This window comes from Arachis ipaensis, chromosome B06 (genome assembly GCF_000816755.2).
Source record: "Arachis ipaensis cultivar K30076 chromosome B06, Araip1.1, whole genome shotgun sequence".
Classification (NCBI taxonomy): domain Eukaryota; kingdom Viridiplantae; phylum Streptophyta; class Magnoliopsida; order Fabales; family Fabaceae; genus Arachis; species Arachis ipaensis.
The window spans coordinates 109,190,561-109,210,655 of NC_029790.2; the positions used below are offsets into that span (position 1 = coordinate 109,190,561).

The 20,095-nt window shown below is 38.5% G+C and overlaps 2 protein-coding genes across 2 annotated transcripts; both read right to left on the bottom strand.

Annotated features, from left to right (window-relative positions):
• LOC107647262 lies at positions 16,587 to 17,558 on the bottom strand. Its single transcript, XM_016351358.1, has 3 exons — positions 17,337 to 17,558; positions 16,919 to 17,234; positions 16,587 to 16,792 (listed from the first exon to the last, which is right to left on the bottom strand). The coding sequence occupies exons 1-3, from the start codon at positions 17,556 to 17,558 to the stop codon at positions 16,587 to 16,589; spliced, it is 744 nt and encodes a 247-aa protein (XP_016206844.1).
• On the bottom strand, positions 17,908 to 18,528 carry LOC107647261 (inner centromere protein-like). The gene has a single exon (XM_016351357.1). It carries the CDS (start codon positions 18,526 to 18,528, stop codon positions 17,908 to 17,910), a length of 621 nt encoding a protein of 206 aa, XP_016206843.1.

A 20,095-nucleotide genomic window follows, 5' to 3' on the forward strand; every position in this document is an offset into this window, starting at 1 on the left:
ATGAATTGAGTTGCTGTTTTGAAAAGGGGGGTTGGATGATACGGATAGATGAGGAATAGGTTGGCTATGATAGAGTGTGATGAAGGGGGTTGAGCAAGCTAAAAGTATGAAGTGTGGGAGTGGGGATTTGAATGTGAGGAATGAGCATGCACTAGAGCTCACTTATATAGGGAGATCATGAGTGGATGGAAGGTGTGGATTGCAAGGTTTGTTGCTTGATGGACGGTTGGGGTTGTGTATGAAGGAAGGACAAGGATCATCACTTAATGAGAGTGATTGGTTCGGTCTTCAAGGGTCTTCCTTCTCCAATGTTGCATGGCAACGTTTCCCCATGCGTTCCCTCTTGAGACATGTGTGTAGTGCTCTTCATTAAGTGGCGAAATCTCCCCCATTTAATTGTCCAATCAATCCCTTTTTATGCTTCTTTTCTTTTCCTATAAAGATTTAAAATAAGAAAAGTAAGATATCAAAATGACCATATAGACTTTACGGCTAATATTAATAAAAGGGAAGAAAAGATTTGATTGTTTATTTATGAATTCCAACTAACTAACTAACTATTGGTGGGTCCTTATATGCATTTTGGTGGCACCAAGGGGTGACACCAAACTTAGTTTGGAGCACTGTGATGGAAGTGTTGTGTTCAAAGCTCCCAAGACTAGCATGCATCTTGGTTTGCTTTGAACACCAAACTTGTTCCTCACTATATTCTGCACAAGAAGGTTTTCACCAATTGTTTGTCAAGTTTGGATTGAAATTCATAAATATTGACTTATTCACTATCTTCTGAAAGCATATAAAACATGGGTTGCCTCCCATGAAGCGCTTCTTTAGCGTCACTAGCTTGACGTTTTTCCTTCATCAGGGTGGTTGGTAGTGCTTAAAGTCCTCCCCTCTTGCTGTGGATTTATATCCATTGGTTGGATCAATGATCTCCACATGTTCCAGGGAAAGAACTCTGTTGATAGTGAAGACCTTGGGTAACTGAGATGGTACAGTAGGGAGATTAGGGGGAATATCTGGGAAGTAAGCTGAGACAACTCTATCCCCTGGAGAGAAGTCTTCCATAGGGATTTTCTTGTTCCTCCACCTCCTTGGTACCTTCTTCTTTGTTTCTTTTGAGGTTGCCTTCCCCTTGGTGACCTCTTTTTCTGCAGGGGTTGTGATGCTGTCTTTACCTGCCTCTAGAGGTTTAGGTTCCTCCAATTTTTCCTTGAGCTGTGGCAATTGCTGTGTTCCTTGTATATCAATTAAGGGAATCTCAAAATGATCTGGCTGTGCTTCAGTGCTTGTCTCCTCCTTCAGTGTCTCATTATCATTTGTGCTTCGTTCCTTGTCCTCTTGATCTGTTTCTTGTGAGAGTTTGAAAACATTGAAGCTGAGTCGTTCATCATGTATTCTCAATATTAGCTCCCCTTTCTCTACATCGATAAGTGCTCTGGCCGTAGCTAGGAATAGTCTTCCCAATATGATTGGATGAGTATGACTCTCTTCCATGTCCAGGATGACAAAGTTTGTTGGGAGAAAGTATTTCCCAACCTTTAGCAACACATTTTCCACCACTCCTATTGCTTGCTTTTGAGTTTTGTCAGCCAGTCTGATGATTACATCTGTGGGCATTATCTCATTGATCTGCAGTCTCTTCACCAAGGATAAGGGCAGTAAGTTGATGCTGGCCCCCAAATCACATAGTGCTCTATCGAACATATTTTCACCTATGGCACAAGGGATGTGAAAACTCCCTAGGTCTCTTCTTTTTGTAGGCAACTCAGGTTGAATAAGGGCACTACATTTCTTGTTCATCACTATAGTCTGGCCTTCTTTGAGTGAGCTTTTCCTGGGAAGAAGTTCCTTCATATACTTGATGAATGCAGGTATTTGTTGAATTGCCTTGATGAATGGTATGTTCACATGCAGAGATGCAAACAAGTCTAGGAACCTTGAGTATATTCTTTTTCCCACAGCACCATTGAGCAGTTGAGAGAAGGGTGCATAGAGCTTCAGCAGCTCTTGTTGTGAGATTTCTGGTTCTTGGTGATCTTTATCCTCCTCCTTTGTTGAGTTGTCTTCAGGTTGTTTGAAAAATGTGTTTTGCTTGTCTTCAGTCTCTTGATCACTTGTAGTGACCATTTTGCAATCTTCCCATCTTACTTTCTTTGCTTCTCCCTTGGGGTTTTTCTCCGTGTCACTTGGGAAGCTATCAGTAGGTTTGGGAATCTTCTCAGCTAAATATCCCACCTGGAATTCCAGCTTCCTAATGGTCTCTCCCTGGTTCTTAATATTGGCTCGCACCTCCTCTTTGAACACCTTATTTTCTTGAATCTCTTGGCATATTCCTTCAAGTAAGGCCTCAATCTTAGAGAGCTTGTCATCAATTGATGGGTGATTTGGAGCAGATGTGCCATTTTGGTTTTGATAAGCGTGTGGAGAAGTGTTGTTGTGGGGGTGTTGAGATGTCCTCTATGTGAACTACTGGTGAGCTGCATTATTGTTGGAGTTGTAACATCTCTGGTCTTGGTTTTGATCTTGCTCACTTCCCCACCCAAAGTTTGGGTGGTTTCTCCATCCAGGGTTGTAGGTCTTGGAGTATGGATCATAGTTTTTCCTTGGTGAATTCCCAATGTAGTTGGCTTGCTCCTGACTACCCTCTGCTTCTTCATTTACTCCCTCTTGGGTTGCTGATGAAGTGGAGATTACTGCTACTTGGTTCCTCTCCATCTTTTTGGTGAGGTCAGCCAGCTGCTGGGTGATGAGCTTGTTTTGGGCCAACAGAGCATCTACATTGTTTAGCTCCATTACTCCTCTTGTGTTCCCTCTTTCGGAAGCATAGAAGTAGTCGTTCTCTGCTACTGTTTCAATAACATCTATGGCTTCCTCAATAGTCTTCTTCTTGTTCAAATATCCTCCGGATGAATGGTCTACGGCCTTCTTTGACTCATAAGAGAGCCCTTCATAGAAAATGTGCAGCTGCACCCATTCGTTGAACATGTCAGGTGGACACCTCCTTGTTAAGTCCTTGAACCTCTCCCATGCTTCATATAGAGTCTCACCATCTTGTTGCCTGAAAGTTTGGACCTCAGCTCTCAGCATATTGATTCATTGAGGAAGGTAAAATCTTGCTAAGAATTTGTTCACCACGTCTTCCCAAGTTGTCAAGCTTTCCTTTGGAAAAGATTCCAGCCACTTGGCTGTTTTGTCCCTAAGTGAGAATGGAAATAAGAGCAGTCTATAGGTGTCAGGATGAACACCATTAGACTTTACTGTGTCACATATCCTCAGGAAGGTGGTTAAATGTTGATTGGGGTCTTCTTGAACACCTCCTCTAAATGAGCAGTTGTTCTGAACAAGGGTGATGAGCTGTGGTTTAAGTTCAAAGTTGTTGGCAAGGATTGTTGGCTTTTGGATGCTACTTCCACAATTGCCTGGGTTTGGATTGATGTAAGAGCCCAAAACTCTTCTATCCTCCCCAGTATGATTTGCTCTACCTCCTCCCCCATGGTTGTGATCTTCTTCTTCATGATGGTTTTCCATGTTGTCTTCCATGGTTGGGTCAAAGAATTCCTCTTCTTCCTCAGCACCAACCACTTTCTTTCCTCTTGCCTCCCTCCTTAATCTAAGGAAGGTCCTCTCAGGTTCAGAATCGAAGGAAGTTGAAGCCCCGCTTCTTCTCCCTGTCATACAACCATCAAGTGCAAGCAAGAAAATATAGGTGCAGAAAGTATTTGTGTCAGAATTACTGTTAGTTGTGGGTGATGCAATATATCAAACAGTTAGTGGGTTAGCAAACAGAATTGAAAATAACAAAAAAAAAACAAAAGAGTAGAGGGGGAAGGGAAGAAGTTTAACTAAAACAAAAAGTAAATCACTCAAACAGAAAATGAAATTCACAAAAAAAAATTGTCAATCTAGTGATCTTCCAATTTAATCATTGTTGATGCACAATCAATCCCCGGCAACGGCGCCATAAACTTGATGCACGGAAAACTTGTCTCACAACAAATCTCCCTCGGCAAGTGTACCAAATTTGTCGTCAAGTAAAAACTCACAATAGAGTGAGGTCGAATCCCACAGGGATTGATTGATCAAGCAACTTTAATTAGAAGAATGTTCTAGTTGAGCGAATCCAGAATTTGGGTTAAGAGTTGCAGAAAATAAAATGGCGAGAATGTAAATAACAGGAAAGTAAATGCTAGAATTAAAGGACTAGAAGTAAATGACTGAAAATAAATTGCAGAATTGTAAATGGGAATGGGGGATTTGCTCATAAAAGTAAATGGCAGAAATTAAAGAGAATGGGTAAGATCAGAGATGGGGAGTTCATTGGGCTTAGGAGATGTTGCAATTCTCCGGATCAAGTTCATTTTCATCTCTTCTTCGAGAATGTTAGTGACACTCAACATTGTCACTAATGTTCCAATGTGCCCCTGGATCTCACGTTAGAGTCCACGTTAACTAGGTTAACGTGGCTTCTAACGTGGCCATTCTTAGCCATCCCAACGTTGGTGACAGTGTTGAGTGTCACTAACGTTGGATCATCATTCATTCCTCATCGATAGCTTCCACGTTAACTAGGTTAACGTGGAAGTTAACGTGGCTCCTTGGGGGGTTGTGTGGTTGCTTCCAACGTTAGTGACTATGTTGAGTGTCACTAACGTTGTCGACAACTCTCACCTCTTACGTTAGCTCCCACGTTAACCAAGTTAACGTGGGAGTTAACGTGGTGTGTTGCATCCTTAGGCCAACGTTAGTGACAATGTTGAATGTCACTAACGTTGGCTTCTCTTCCCCCTTTAACGTTAGAGGCCACGTTAACTAGGTTAACGTGGGCTCTAACGTGGCCACTCATGAGTGTTTGCCAACGTTAGTGACAATGTTGAGTGTCACTAACGTTGGCTCAACTTCTCTTCTCCACGTTAGAGTTCACGTTAACTTAGTTAACGTGACTCTTAACGTGGGCAATGATGGCTTTGAGAGTGTTATTGGCAATCACTTTTCTCATTAACCTTGCAAGTTACCTCCCTTTCCTTGCTTCCTTTGGTCCTGAAATCAAGCAACAGAGTGCATCACAGTTCTAGTCCAAGTCATGGGTAATGTAGCATACAATTTGTCACTAAATTCATGCAAAATCCTCATGAAATAATGTAAAATGCACAATGTATGCTTGAATCAAGGTGCAGGTGAATATCTACCCAAAACTAGCTTATTTCCTAAAGAAATGCATGAAACTACCCTAAAAACAGTAAAGAAAAGGTCAGTGAAACTGGCCAAGATGCCCTGGCATCAGTGTCTTGTACGCTGTGCTATATGCCCAGAGTGCATCTTGTAGTCTGGCACTCCAGTCCTTCCTATGAGGTTTTACTATCTTCTCTAGAATATGCTTTATCTTTCTGTTAGAGACTTCTGCTTGCCCATTGGTCTGGAAATGGTAAGTTGTTGCTACTTTGTGAATTATCCCATGCCTCTTCAGTAATCCTGTTAGTCTCCTGTTACAAAAATGGGTGCCTTGATCGCTCACGATTGCTCGTGGTGATCCAAAGCGACAAATAATATGATTTCTAACAAAGGAAACAACAGCGTTAGCATCATCAGTACGGGTAGGAATTGCTTCCACCCATTTAGAAACATAATCTACAGCTAACAGTATATAAAAGTAACCATTAGAATTTGAAAATGGACCCATGAAGTTAATACCCCAAACATCAAAAATTTCACAGAAAAGCATAATCTGTTGAGGCATCTCATCCCTCTTGGATATATTACCAAACCTTTGGCATGGGGAACAAGATTTACAAAATTCAGCAGCATCTTTAAAAAGAGTAGGCCACCAGAATCCACAGTCTAGAATTTTTCTGGCTGTTCTTTGAAGGCCAAAATGTCCTCCACTCTCAGATGAGTGGCATGCCTCTAAAATGGACTGAAATTCTGATTGAGACACACACCGTCTAATTACCTGGTCAGCACCACACCTCCACAAATATAGATCATCCCATATATAATATTTGGACTCGCTTTTCAGCTTGTCTCTTTGATGTTTATTAAAATTTGGAGGAAAAGTGTGGCTAACTTGATAATTAGCTACAGGTGCATACCAAGGAACTACTTCAGATACTGCATGTAAGCTATCAAATGGGAAATTATCATTTATAGGAGTGGAATCATCCTTAATGTGCTCAAGGCGACTCAAGTGGTCTGCCACTAAATTCTGGTTACCACTCCTGTCCTTAATTTCTAAATTAAATTCTTGCAGCAGCAGTATCCAACGTATTAGCCTTGGTTTGGACTCCTTTTTAGCTAATAGATATTTTAGAGCTGCATGGTCTTAGTACTCTACTACCTTAGTACCAAGTAAATAGGCTCGGAATTTATCCAGAGCAAAAACAATAGCAAGAAGCTCTTTTTCAGTAGTAGTGTAATTAGATTGAGCAGCATCTAAAGTCTTAGATTCATAAGCAATTACAAAAGGATCCTTACCGTCGCGCTGAGCCAGCGCCACTCCCACTGCATGGTTGGAAGCATCACACATAATTTCAAATGGTTGGCTCCAGTCTGGTCCTCTTACAATTGGAGCTTGAGTCAGAGCGATCTTCAGCGTATCAAATGCCTGCATACAATCCTCACTGAACTCAAACTCAATATCTTTCTGTAGCAATCTGGATAAGGGCAATGCTACCTTACTGAAGTCCTTAATGAATCTCCTGTAAAAACCTGTGTGGCTAAGGAACGAACGGACTTCCCTCACGGAGGAGGGGTAAGGTAAACTAGAAATGACATCCACCTTTGCTGGATCTACAGAAATACCAGTATTAGACACAACATGTCCTAGTACAATTCCTTGTTTTACCATAAAGTGACATTTCTCAAAATTTAACACAAGGTTTGTACTAACACACCTGTCTAATACTTTAGATAAGCTATCCAAGCAAAGGCTAAATGAATCACCATATATTCTAAAATCATCCATAAAAATCTCCATATAGTCCTCAATAAGATCTGAAAAGATACTCATCATGCATATTTGGAAAGTAGCAGGTGCATTACACAAGCCAAAAGGCATTCTTTTATAAGCATACGTTCCAAAGGGACATGTAAAAGTGGTCTTATCCTGATCTTTAGGAGCTATATGAATTTGAAAATATCCTGTATAACCATCTATAAAACAATAATGAGATTTACCTGACAGGCGATCAAGCATCTGATCAATAAATGGCAAGGGGTAATAATCCTTGCGAGTGGCTTGGTTGAGACGCCTATAGTCAATGCAAACTCTCCATGAATTCTGCACTCTAGTTGTCAGGAGCTCTCCGTGCTCATTCTTTATTTTTGTGACTCCGGACTTCTTGGGCACTACTTGTACTGGGCTGACCCATTCACTGTCTGAGATAGGGTAAATGATATCTGCTTCAAGTAGTCTAGTCACTTCCTTCTTGACAACTTCTAAGATGGTGGGATTCAATCTTCTTTGAGGCTAACAGATAGGCTTTGCTCCTTCTTCTAAGAATATTCTGTGCTCACAAACTTGGGGACTGATGCCTACTATATCCGCCAAGCTCCATCTGATTACTTTCTTATATTTTCTCAGTACACTAAGCAGTTGCTCTTCTTGTTGAGAGGTGAGTTCCTTTGCAATGATAACTGGAAATTTCTAATTATCCTCAAGGTAAGCATACTTGAGGTGTGGAGGGAGGGGCTTTAATTCTAATTTCTGCTCATAGCTAGGTTCTGGATCATTCGGGGCTAGTGATAATGGCAAAGGATTCTCATTGTTTTCAGAAAGTGTCCCCACACTTGGACCTTGCTCCATGTGCTTCTCTTCCATTTCTTCTTGGTGAACTTCAACTATAGTTTTATCAATAATGTCGCACTGGAAGATAGAATGATCTTCCGGAGGGTGCTTCATAGCTTCATTTAAACTGAAACTCACTGTTCTGCCATCTATCTCAAAGGAGTAAGTTCCTGAGAATGGATCCAGCTTGAACTTCGAAGTCTTCAGGAATGGTCTTCCAAGCAGGATTGATGATGGTCTTCCTGAGTCATTAGAGGGAATTTCCAGGATATAGAAGTCAATGGAAAATGTGATCCCCTTAATGCTCACTAATACATCTTCAGCAATTCCAACTACTGTAATAATGCTTTTATCTGCTAGCACAAAACGAGCTGCCGACCTTTTTAAGGGAGGGAGCCTCAAGGTATCATATATAGACAATGGCATTATACTAACACACGCTCCTAAATCACACATGCAGTCAGAAAAAATTACACCTCCAATGGTACAGTTAACCATACATGGGCCTGGATCACTATATTTTTCAGGTATACCCCCCATTGAAGTAGATATAGAACTTCCTAAAGGAATAGTTTCTAATTCATTAATTTTATCTTTATGTATGCACAAATCTTTTAGAAACTTTTGTATATTTAGGTACTTGTTGAATAACATCAAAAAGGGGGAACAGTTACCTCAACCTTTTTGAATATTTCTACCATTTTGGGGTCAAGTTCCATCTGCTTTCTGGGCTTCCTTGCAAGGTGTGGAAATAGGATAGGAGGGGCGTTACTTGCAGCTTCTGCATCCTTTGATGTTTCATTCTCATGGTTCCTCTCTTGCAGTGTGGTTCCAGACCTTAAAGTGATGGCATTGATACCACCCTTTGGATTAGGTAAGGATTGAGAAGGAATTCCACTGGAGCTTGAAGGTTGATTGGTGGAATTAGGTGATGAATTTAATCGGGAGACGAGAGCTTGTAAAATGGTAGTCATACCATTTAAAGTAGAGTTCAGCTGCGTCTGTATGTCTTGTTGCCCTTGTGCAAGAGAACGGAGCATCTCGTCATTTGATGAGGAATTGGAGTGGGTGATCTGAGGGACCTGTTGTTGGTTGTTCTGGGGTCTTTGGGACTATCTTAGGTGAGGTACTCTGTAAGGTTGGTTCTGATTCTGCTGTCTGTTATTATTATTGTTATTCCACCTCTGGTTTCCATTGTTATCTCTGCCTCCTCTGTTATAGTTGTCCCTCCAGCCATGGTTAGAATTATCTCTCCAACCTTGGTTGGAATTGTCTTGCCATCCATGGTTGTAGTTGCTACCTTGTTGATTGTATCCTTGATTCGAGCGGTCATAGAAGTTATGAGTGGCTGCTACAGTGTTGTCTTCCTATTGGAGTTGCGGACATTCATCAGTATAATAACTATAATCAGCACAAATCCCGCATACTCTTTGTGGAACTAACTGTTGGTTTTGTTGTGGTGGGGGAGGCTGAGCTTGTTGTGCTTGTTGTTGATTTAACTGCATCTGCTTCAGTAGGTTGGTCATTTCACATATACTCTGTGTAAGAGCAGTAGTTTCAACGCTAGAGGAAACCTCTGTAACAGCTTTTGAGTGGCTGCGCCTCGGTCTGTGATTCCTAGTGGACTCAGCTAAGTCGCTGATCAGTTGCCATGCTTCATCTGCGATCCTGTACTTTTTCATAGAACCATTACTAGCACCGTCTAGTGTAGTCTTATCCTGGGGGTTCATGCCTTGAGTGAAGTAGCTGATCAATACTAGTCTATCAATCATGTGATGGGGGCATGCGTCTAGAAGGTTCTTAAAACGCTCCCAGTACTCATAGAGAGTCTCCGATTCTCCTTGAACAATGCAGGAGATTTCTTTTCTCAGTTTGTCTGTGACTTCAGATAGAAAGTATTTTTCCAAAAATTCTCTCCTGAGCGTATCCCAGTTGGTAACAGTTACTTCAGGTTGGGAGTAGTACCACTCCCTTGCCTTTCCCTCAAGAGAAAACGGGAAGGCAGTTAACAGAATAGAAGTTTCATCTGCACCATTACGCCTAACAGTAGAACAGGCTGTCTGGAAATCCCTAAGGTGCTTGATAGGCTCTTGAGCAGGTAAGCCATGAAACTTGGGCATCAGGTTGATTAGTGAAGTCTTCAGTTCAAAATCTGCAGCCAGAGTTAGGTGATGCACTTGATATGGCTGCAGGGTAAAATCTGGGGCTCGTGCCTCCTGGAGAGTAATCCTCCTAGGTGTTGCCATGTTACCTGCACGTGAATCAACTGAATTAGTAGTAAAGGAGCTTGTCTCGCTCTCAAATGGCGGTTCAGATTCGCCCTCAGATGAGACTGGTGAATTGATAACAATCACTTCACCACCCTCAGAGGCTAACCGACGTCGAGCTCGCCTAATACGTGAAAGAGTTATTTCAATTTTAGGATCAAAAGTGGCTAAGCTCGGATCAGGCAATGAACGCATCATTCAATGAGAAAGACATATAGCTCATGGTAACAAAATAAAAATAAAATATGCAAATAAAATAAAATATGTACACTAATTAATAATCTAGCACACTATTGCAACTCCGCTAATTTATTAATTAGAAATTTTCCAGAAGGTTTGAGTTTGATAATGAGTAATTAAAGTAATTGTAAATTGAAGCAATAAAATTAAGAATTATTATTAATTTAAAAAGCCTTGACTGGGGGAATGATTAATTGGAAGTTCTATCCTTGTTGGAATTTTCTCAAGTGTAATGTAAACTGATTGTTGTTTTCACTTAGTTAACCCTTACTGAGTAAAGGAAAGTCAAGTGAATGGACTGATTCTTATCCGCAGATCCTAGTCCTTTCCCTTGGGAAGGTCTAGCATTAGTAGATACATAATTAGCCAACAATGTCAAATTAATTAAGCACTTGAACATTCTAACTCAAGTGTCTCCTCTTAATCAACCCCATGTCAAGTAGAAAATCTACTCCATTGACATGGAATTAATATTCATAAAAATATAAGAAAACATAATAAATTAAATAAAATAGAAATTTAAAATTAATTAAAAATAAAAGTAACTATATATATTAATAAATTCAAAATGCAACATACTTACTTGAATAGAGTCAATGAGTAACTAATAAAAGTAAAGGAATAAGGAAACAAACTAAAGTAATATCTTCAATGGAGGTAATGACTCTTCAGCATCCAAAATCCAAAGCAAAAAGCATAAACTACTAATGCAAAGCTAATCTAGATTCAGATCTGAAACTAAAAGTAATCCTAATATCGATGCATCTGAATGTGTATGGATGCTAATGGGTGTATGTTGATGATCTCCTGAGTCTCTGCATGTTTCCTGACTTTAATCTGTGTTTCTGGACCGAAAATCGGGTCAAAATGCGGCCCAAAATCGCCCCCAGCGTTTTCTGTTATTTTTGCAGATCACGCAAGTCACGCGTACGTGTCGTCCACGTGTTCGCGTCATTCAGCGATTTTCCTTGTCACGCGTTCGCGTCGTTCACGCGGTCGCGTCATTCGTGCAGACTTCAATTCACGCGTTTGCATCATGCACGCGTTCGTATCGCTGCGATTTCTTCATTCCGCGCGCTCGCGTGGGCCATTCGCTCGCGTCAGTGTTCGCTGGTCATCTCCTTAGTTTCTTGTGTTCCTTCCATTTTTGCAAGCTTCCTCTCCATTCTCTAAGTCATTCCTGCCCTATGAAGCCTGAAACACTTAACACACGGATCACGGCATCGAATGGTAATGAGGAGAATTAAAATACATAATCAAAGGTCTCTAGGAAGTAAGTTTTCAACCATAAACAATACTAGGAAGGAATTATAAAATCATGCTAATCATATGAATAAGTGGGTAAAGACTTGATAAAACCACTCAATTAAACACAATATAAATCATAAAATAATGGTTTATCAGCTTGCATGACCTAATTTCTTATGCCAAAGCCATTTTTCATATTCAAGTGATGTAAAGCACGTCACTTTTTGATCTTTTAAATCCTCAAGAGTCAATCCATACACATTATTACATCTTTTGGCTTCAAACAAAATTTCACCAGATTTTTTACACATAACTAAGCAATCCAATTTTCTAAAAATAACTTCATAACCAAGATCACATAATTGGCTAATGCTTAGTAAATTGTGTTTCAAGCCATCAACAAGTAAAACGTCATTTATAAAAGAAGAGAAATTGTTACCAACTTTTCCAATGGCCACTATTTTTCCTTTTCCATTATCACCGAAGGTGACAAACCCTCCATCATATTCCTCAAGCTTAATGAAGAAGGTTGCCTTTCCGATCATATGCCTAGAGCATCCACTATCCATATACCACATATTGTCCTTTCGCTTGGATGCTAGGCAAACCTACAAAATAAGCTCAAGTGACCTCAGGTATCCAAATCTTTTTGGATCCTTTGACGTCAAACCATCTTCTTTGTCCCAAGCCATTATAGTCACAAACAATTTTATAAAGTTTGTTTCCAATCATTCTTTCATCAAAGAAATATTGAATAGGAAAGTTTTCATTCTGGTTGCATAGTCTACAAAATCTATGAGTTGCTGTTTTCACAAAGCTTGTTGGGTTTTGAAACCTTACATCATTTGAGGCTGAAGCCATATTTGTAAAATTAGATTTTTCAACAAATTTTGCAGTTTTATGACAATCCAACCCAACTTTATCATAAAGAGGTTTTTTACTAGCCAAAAGTTGATTTAAATTTTCTGAACTTTGAGAAAAAGTGGCCAAGTCTTCTTTGAGTCGATTTACCTCTTTGAGAAGCTTCTCATTTTCTTCAAAACAATTTAGATATGCAACCAGCGAATGCTGTTTTTCACAACCTTTTATTTCAGCTTTCAACCGCTTGTTTTTTTCCACAAGATCAACAGCGGTTTCAGCTTCTCTCAATTTTTCTTTAAGAAAACCATTTTCAGCTTTAAGAAATTCAATTTGAGACTCAAGATTTTGGTTTTCATTTAAGAAGCATCTAATATTTTCAAAGAAGTGATCTATCATGAGATGAAGGTCTTTAGTGTCAGGGTTATGAAAAACTACCTGTTCTACATGATCTACCATGAGGCAAGTTTGAGACTTGGTTTCTGTTTCTTCATCTTCATCAGAATCGTTTTCCAAGTCTTTCCAAGAGGCCATCAGTCCTTTCCTTTTTCCTTTCTTTGGCTTATCCTCCTTCTTCAGTTTAGGGCAATCGGATTTGAAGTGTCCAGCCTCGTTGCAGTTGTAGCACATCACTTTACTGAGATCCTTCCTTGGTCCCCTTGAGCTGCTTCCTTGGTTTCTTTCCTTCAGCTTCACCATTTTCTTGAATTTCTTAGCAAACAAAACAAAATTATTTTCAGAGGAGTTATCACTGGATTCATCATCCAGAGGGTTAGTAACAGATTTGAGAGCTATTCCTTTCCTTTTTGAATCTTTTTTCAAATATATGTTTTCAAAAGCAAGTAAATTTCCTCTCAAATCATCATAAGTCATAGAATCAAGACCACTACTCTCAGCTATAACTATTGCTTTTGTTTCCCACTCTTTTGTGAGACATCTCAAAATTCACCTCACAAGCACAGATTTAGGATATGTGATTCCCATAGCATCCAAGCCAGTGATGATGACGTTCAATCTTTCGAACAACTCATCTATTGTTTCTTCTTCTTTCATTGAGAACATTTCATACTCTCTATTTAGCATGTCAATTCTGTTCTTCTTTACTAGGGTTGTGCCTTCATGAGTGATTTGTAGTTTGTCCCAGATTTCCTTTGCCGTTGTGCACCTTGATACCCGTCGATATTCCTCGAAGCTGATCGCACAGTTGAGCAAGTTGATAGCTTTGGCGTTGAGCTCCACCTTTTTTCTGTCTTCTTCAGTCCAACTGGCTTCAGCCTTAAGAGCAACCACACCATCAGCTCCTGTTGTTGTTGGAAATTGAGGACCTTCTAGAATTATTTTCCAGAGTCTGTAATCTACTGATTAGACAAAAATCTTCATTCTTTCCTTCCAATAAGTATAGTTCTTTCCATTAAAGAGTGGAGGTCTGTTGCTTGACTACCCTTCTGTCAGAGTGTAGGCCACCAGGTTTGAGCCACTGTTTTCTGCCATCAGGATCTTTTCTCCAAGCTGTAAAGCTTGATCTCCTTGAGACCAAGCTCTGATACCAATTGATGGTAATCAGTGGCTAAGAAAAGGGGCGGTTGAATCTTAGCCCCTTTTTGCTGAGTATTACTTTCTGCCCTTTGAAATGACTTCAGGAGATTTTTCTTCTTTTTGTCTCGTAAATAGTCAAGAAACATTTTCTTTTTGTCTCGTAACCAGTCAGGAGATATTTTTCAATTTTATCTCCTGTGCAACAGAATCAGAAATGGAGTAGAAGAGAGAGAGAGAATCACACCAAGAAGTATCCTAGTTCAGCTGCTAAGTGCAATGCAGCCTACATCCAGTCTCCATCACAACTATGATGGAATTTCACTATAATCATACAGATTACAAACACCAATTCTCCCTAGGAACTACCCTTCCTATCTGGGACAAATCCAGAATCTATCTCCAATCCTGAACTTGACTTGGTTACCTACCAAGCTTTCAACTGCTAAGTGCTAACCTAAGTTGCAAGGGGATTCCTACAGAATCATGATACACAACTCATAGATGTACAAAGGACCTCTAAGACACCTATGGCTTGTTCTTTAATTTTGTACACTCTGCCTTTTTCCACTCACTGGCTTTTTCTTACAAATCTCATACTGTTTGCCTTTTTCACCATGAGACTCAGACAGACAAAACTAAAGAAAATACAAAATGAAACACATTGAAGGAGAAGAACTTCTGTTAGCTTGGGTAGCTATGAGAACTCTGTGCTTACTCTCCTTGTCTCAAGCCTTGGCTGTTCACCCTTATTATAGAAGGGAAATCCTCCAAGGTTGAAACGGTTCAACCGAGCCAACTTCTTCTTCTTCAACACCAAAACCAGTTCAGACAGAGAGAAGAGAGAGGGAACCGAAAGCTAAAACCAACATGCAATTACCTTTCTCTCATCCCTTTTCTTCAAGCTTCATCAATCTGAGCCTTCCATCTTGACTTGGTCTCCAAGAAGAATTTCTGACCCTTGATGAACACTTGATCCTTGACAGCTCCTTCTGCTCCACTTCTGCTTCCTCCTCCACGTAGCTACAGTAGCTACCTTCTGTGATGGATGAATAAAAAGTAGAAATGAGCCATACCATAGGGATTTTCTTCTCTGACCGAATTGGATTGCTTCCATTTCTAGGTATGGAGATCTTGATGCTTCTTCAACACATCTTACCTTTAGTGGTAAGGATCTCAGCCATACCATACTGTATATCTTCTTTTTGCAAGGGCCATCATCACCTTGGCCGCTTGCCTCTTCATAGCTTCTGTGCTTCTACCTTCTCTGATAGCTTGCATCTTCAAACTTCCTTGACAGATATGACCGAAACAATGAGAGAGAAGAGAGAGAAGTATGAAAAGCTTTTACTAGAAGTAAAGAAAGAAATTAAATTGAGTTAATTATCTACTTCCCTTTTTTCATGCTAGACATGACTGAGAGAGAGAGAAGAGTGAAAGGCTTTCAATGTAAATGATGAATAAAATTAAAATGAGTTAATTTTCCTACTCCCCATGCTTGGTAACTCATTAAGAGCAATCAAATCAATTTCAACTTTCTCTTTCATGTTACCAATGCATTTAAGTTCAATTAATTGAATTTGAATTCCATCAAAGAGGGGAGTAGGTATTCGAACTCAATCAAGCACTACCCCTTCCTTCTTTATTTTCAATTCGGACCAAGCTTTGTTGGTCTTGCAACAAAGATTAAAATTGGGCTTGCACAATAATTCCTCACCCAATAAATAAAGTAATAATTCAGCCTTTCATCAAATTAAATTTTGTACTAGGCTGAATGTTACATTGGGCTTGATGTGTCCCACCAAAAATCTGAAAGTAACAAAATTATTAATCAATTAATTTTGAATTAAAATTCAATTTAATAATTTTGTAATTAATTATTTTTAACAATGTTTGTTCATCATCATAAGATTTTCCAAACTCAACACTTTTGTCATCATCATCTCTTAGACCATCTCCAGTAGGAAACTCATCCCAATTCCTATTTATAGCCCACCTATCATAAAAAATAATCTCACATCAGCTTTTGCGTCATAAACAGTAAATAGGAACTCAAAGCATCTCTCTCTTCTCCATTAGGAGGAATTAACTTTAGTCTCTGTTGTGGTCTCACTTAATTAATTAACTAAAATACTTAAAATTAATCTAATTAATTTTTTCAATAATATTATTTAAATTTATAAATTTAAAAATAATTCACTATTAAAAGATATTAATATTAAATAAATTCATATATAACAATAATACACAATATATAATTCGGGATTACACTAATTTGTAAAATTACTTAATACAAAGAAAAACATAATTAAGCTCTATAATTGACGACAAGCATTGTGAAATTGCCACATGTGTTCAATCAAGTCCTCTTTCAATTGTCTATGCTGCTGCCTATTTCGAAGTTGGGCATTTCTTTGGAGAAATTGATAGTATGGTGCAAAATCTTCCTCTCTCAGTTGAGGTTGTGATAAGCCATTTTCGACATCATCATACTCTAAGCCTTGAGCAAAATTTCCTGCATAAGTGTCTCTTTCATCCTCAACAATCATATTATGCAATATAATACAAGCTCTCATTATGTTGGCAAGCTTCTTCTTTTTCCAAAAGCGAGCAGGACTACGTATAATTGCAAAGCGTGCTTACAACACTCTAAATGCTTACTCCACATCTTTTCTTTGCCCTTCTTGGTATTGTGCAAATAACTTGCGTTTCTCCCCTTGTGGCTTTGAGATTGATTTGACAAATGTGGCCCATTCAGAATAAATATTATCTGCTAAATAGTATCCCATAGTATAATTATTACCATTATAATTTACCTCCGGAGCACGGTCATTTAGAATATCATCGAACACTGGAGAACGATCTAATACATTGATATCGTTATTTGAACCAGAAACTCCAAAGAACGCATGCCATATTCAAAGGTCTGAAGATGCTACAACCTCAAGTACTATGGTTGCAACCCCACGATAACCACTCATGTACATACCTTTCCATGCCTTTGGACAAGTTTTCCATTGCCAATGCATGTAGCCAATGCTACCCAACATGCCAGGAAAGCCACGACCCTCCGCCATTTGTAGCAGGCGTCGTACATCATTCAGATTTGGTTCCCGCAAGTATTCATCCTCGAACACCAAAATGACACCTTCAACAAATTTTTCCAAGCATTCAATTGTAGTGCTCTCGCCTATGCACACATAATCATCAACAACATCAGCTGCTACGCCATATGCTAACATCCGTATCGCAGCGGTGCATTTTTGGAGTGGTGACAAGCCTCTTCTTCCAATTGCATCAACCCTCTATTGGAAATACGGATAGACGTTTGAGAGAGCATCTACTATCTGAAGGAACACATGTCTTTTCATTCGAAATCTCCGTCGGAAAATGTTAGCATTATACACCGGTTCATCTGCAAAGTAATCTTGGAAAAGACGATCATGTCCTGCTTCTCGATCTCTATTGATCCATCTACGAGGAGTTGGGACAGAGCTTCTATTGATATCTTCTTCTTCTAAATCTTCAAATAAACACTCATCGATCCAATTATCTATGAGTGTGTTATCTTGCCGTCTTCTTTTGCCATACAAAGCCTCATTAAACATATCATCAAAATTTCTAGCCATAATCTTTGCTCTATGTAACTTTTAGTACTCTTTCGAGGTGAAAAACAAGAGTTGAAATGGAGTTGCAAAGTCATTGATAGTTGATATTTATAAGTGTGTCTACAACAAGTACCTACTTCTCAACGGCTAGTTTTACAATGGCTACTTAACGGATAGTTTTGCAACGGCTACTTAACGGCTAATTTTGCAACGGCTACTTAACGATCACTTTCATGAACAATAACGGCACAATAATATTGACTAATTTAAAAAGTTACATCAGAAATGAATAAAACAGACTACATCACATACCAGTAATACGCAATAAAACTAAGAACATACTACGTAACTCTACGAATACAAGGAACTATTAAGTAAACCACTTCGCGATTATTTTCTCACATGCAATCTCATGAAGAGCTCGTCGTTTTTCACTCATTGTAGACGTGTCAGCATTAAGTATTTGCATATCCATTTCCCTTTCTATTTCCTTAGCCATCCTTTCCATTTCCCTTTCTTTTGCATTTATCTCCATTTCTTTAATATACCTCTGAGTTTGTAATTCTTGTTCTTTCATTGTCGCTTGAGTTTGTAATTCTTGTTCTTTCATTGCCGCTTGAATTTGTAACTTCTTCTCCTTCATTTCCATAATCTTTGCTCTATGTGCCCTCTCCTCTTCTCTTTCTTTTTTCCTATCCATTAGTTCCTTTCCTTTAACATTCTTAATATCTTCCATGAGAGATAGTTTTTTAACAACCGATAATTTCTTTTCGCTAAGATCTTCACACATTTGTGCTTTTTCCTTACCTTTTCGCTTGCTCTTCTTTGATCCTTGTGGGTGAACGGGAGATTCCACACCGGGTTCGTCTGCCAACGGTGTATCTAGGTTTGATGAGGATGAGTATGCTCCAGTTGCACTAACCTTGGTTCTCTTTGAGCCTCCACTCTGTGTAGGTAGTTGGCTTCTCCATTTTTGCTCCATACGAAGCATGTTCTAATGCCTCTCAAAAGTGAATTTTTGGCCATAATTTGTGGAATAAAGTTTATATGCCAACTCCTTTATATCATCAGCGTTCGAACCACTCCTTATGTTTCGACTAGTTTGATCGTAGCAACCAGCAAATTGTGCAACAGCCTAGTTGATCTTATACCATCATTTCTTACATGCAACAACCCCTCTTGTCATGTCGGAGCAAAATTCTACACAGTAGCTGTGAATTTGAATCCAAAATATTTCCCCCTTTTGATCGGTACCAACTATAGGGTCAGTTGAAACATTTAACCATGCACTGATCAGCATCTCATCCTTTTTCCAATGCCAGTGTTGAATACTATCTTACCTCCGATCTTCAATATCATCATCATTGAGGTCGATAGCATCTAATTCACGATGGTTGGCAAAATCTGAATATTGCGAATTTGGACTAGATTGTATCGAAGTCTGAGAGGATGGATTAGAAGAGCCACCAACACCAGATGAGTTATGTCGTGATGCACTGAATTGAGTTGGAAAGGGCAAAGATATTGGATTAACATTTTCGATAGAGGGGTTAAATATTGATGATAATGAAAAATGTGGTGTTTGTGAATTTTGATTTTGTGGTTGGAATATAGGAAATTGATTATTATAAGGAGCTTGAAAATTGAAATTAGGAAGATTTTGTGGATTTGGATTTTGAAATGTATTTGGTAGTGTGAAGTTTTGATTTGGAACTTGAGAGTTTGAGGTTTGAGATTGTTGGGTATTTGGAGTTTGAGAAAAATTTTGTAAATAATTGAAAAAAGAGTTGAGTTGGTTTGGATCTATTTTTTCGAACAAAAAATAATATCAGCAGAACTTGGATTTCGTAAACTTGGAAGAAGATGAAGAATAGTAGAAGAAAGTGTGAGAATAGAAGTGTATGTAAGTGGTATATATAGAGTAATAAAATATTAATTTATTAATAATAACGGTAATATAGTAACGGCTAGTTTCCAACGGCTAATTTTGCAACGGCTAGTTTTACAACTGCTAATTTTAATAATATGATTAGCATTTTAAATTTTAAAAATAAAAATAACCAACCCAACCAAAAATTATTTTGTAAGGTGTAAAAATTAAATTTATTTTTTAATGTAAGTAAATTTAATTAATTATAATTTAATATAATAATTATTATAATTATTTATTTTTTAAATAATTTATCAAATGACAAGTTATTATTGGGCAACAAGAGTCCCCATTCAGAGGGATTCTCCTTTCTCGATCTAAGAAAAAGAATTCATTCTCATCTCACTCCAATAATTGGTTCCATTTTTTCTCAGTAATAAAAACTCTAAAAAAATAACTATTGGAGTTGCTCTTAGAATTCCAACCTTTCTTCCGTATTTTTTTTAATGGATCTGTCACTTTATGTTTGGTTAGCATCATCTTTAACATGAAAAGAAACAACATATATACTCATCTAGCCAAGTAAAGTGAGAAATTAAACATATTTAAATATTAAAATTATTTAAGTGAAATCAATTTAAAATAGTTTAAAATTATCTTATTTTATTTTAATTTTTTTAAATTTTAT

Coding starts and splice junctions, on each gene's coding strand:
- LOC107647262 (XM_016351358.1), bottom strand. CDS start 17,558: ATGGCTAGAAATTTTGATGATATGTTTAATGAGGCTTTGTATGGCAAA. Junction 17,235..17,336: donor ATTACTTTGCAGATGAACCG/GTGTATAATGCT, acceptor TATTTCCAATAG/AGGGTTGATGCAATTGGAAG. Junction 16,793..16,918: donor TTGTCCAAAGGCATGGAAAG/GTATGTACATGA, acceptor TCAATGTATTAG/ATCGTTCTCCAGTGTTCGAT.
- LOC107647261 (XM_016351357.1), bottom strand. CDS start 18,528: ATGCTTCGTATGGAGCAAAAATGGAGAAGCCAACTACCTACACAGAGT.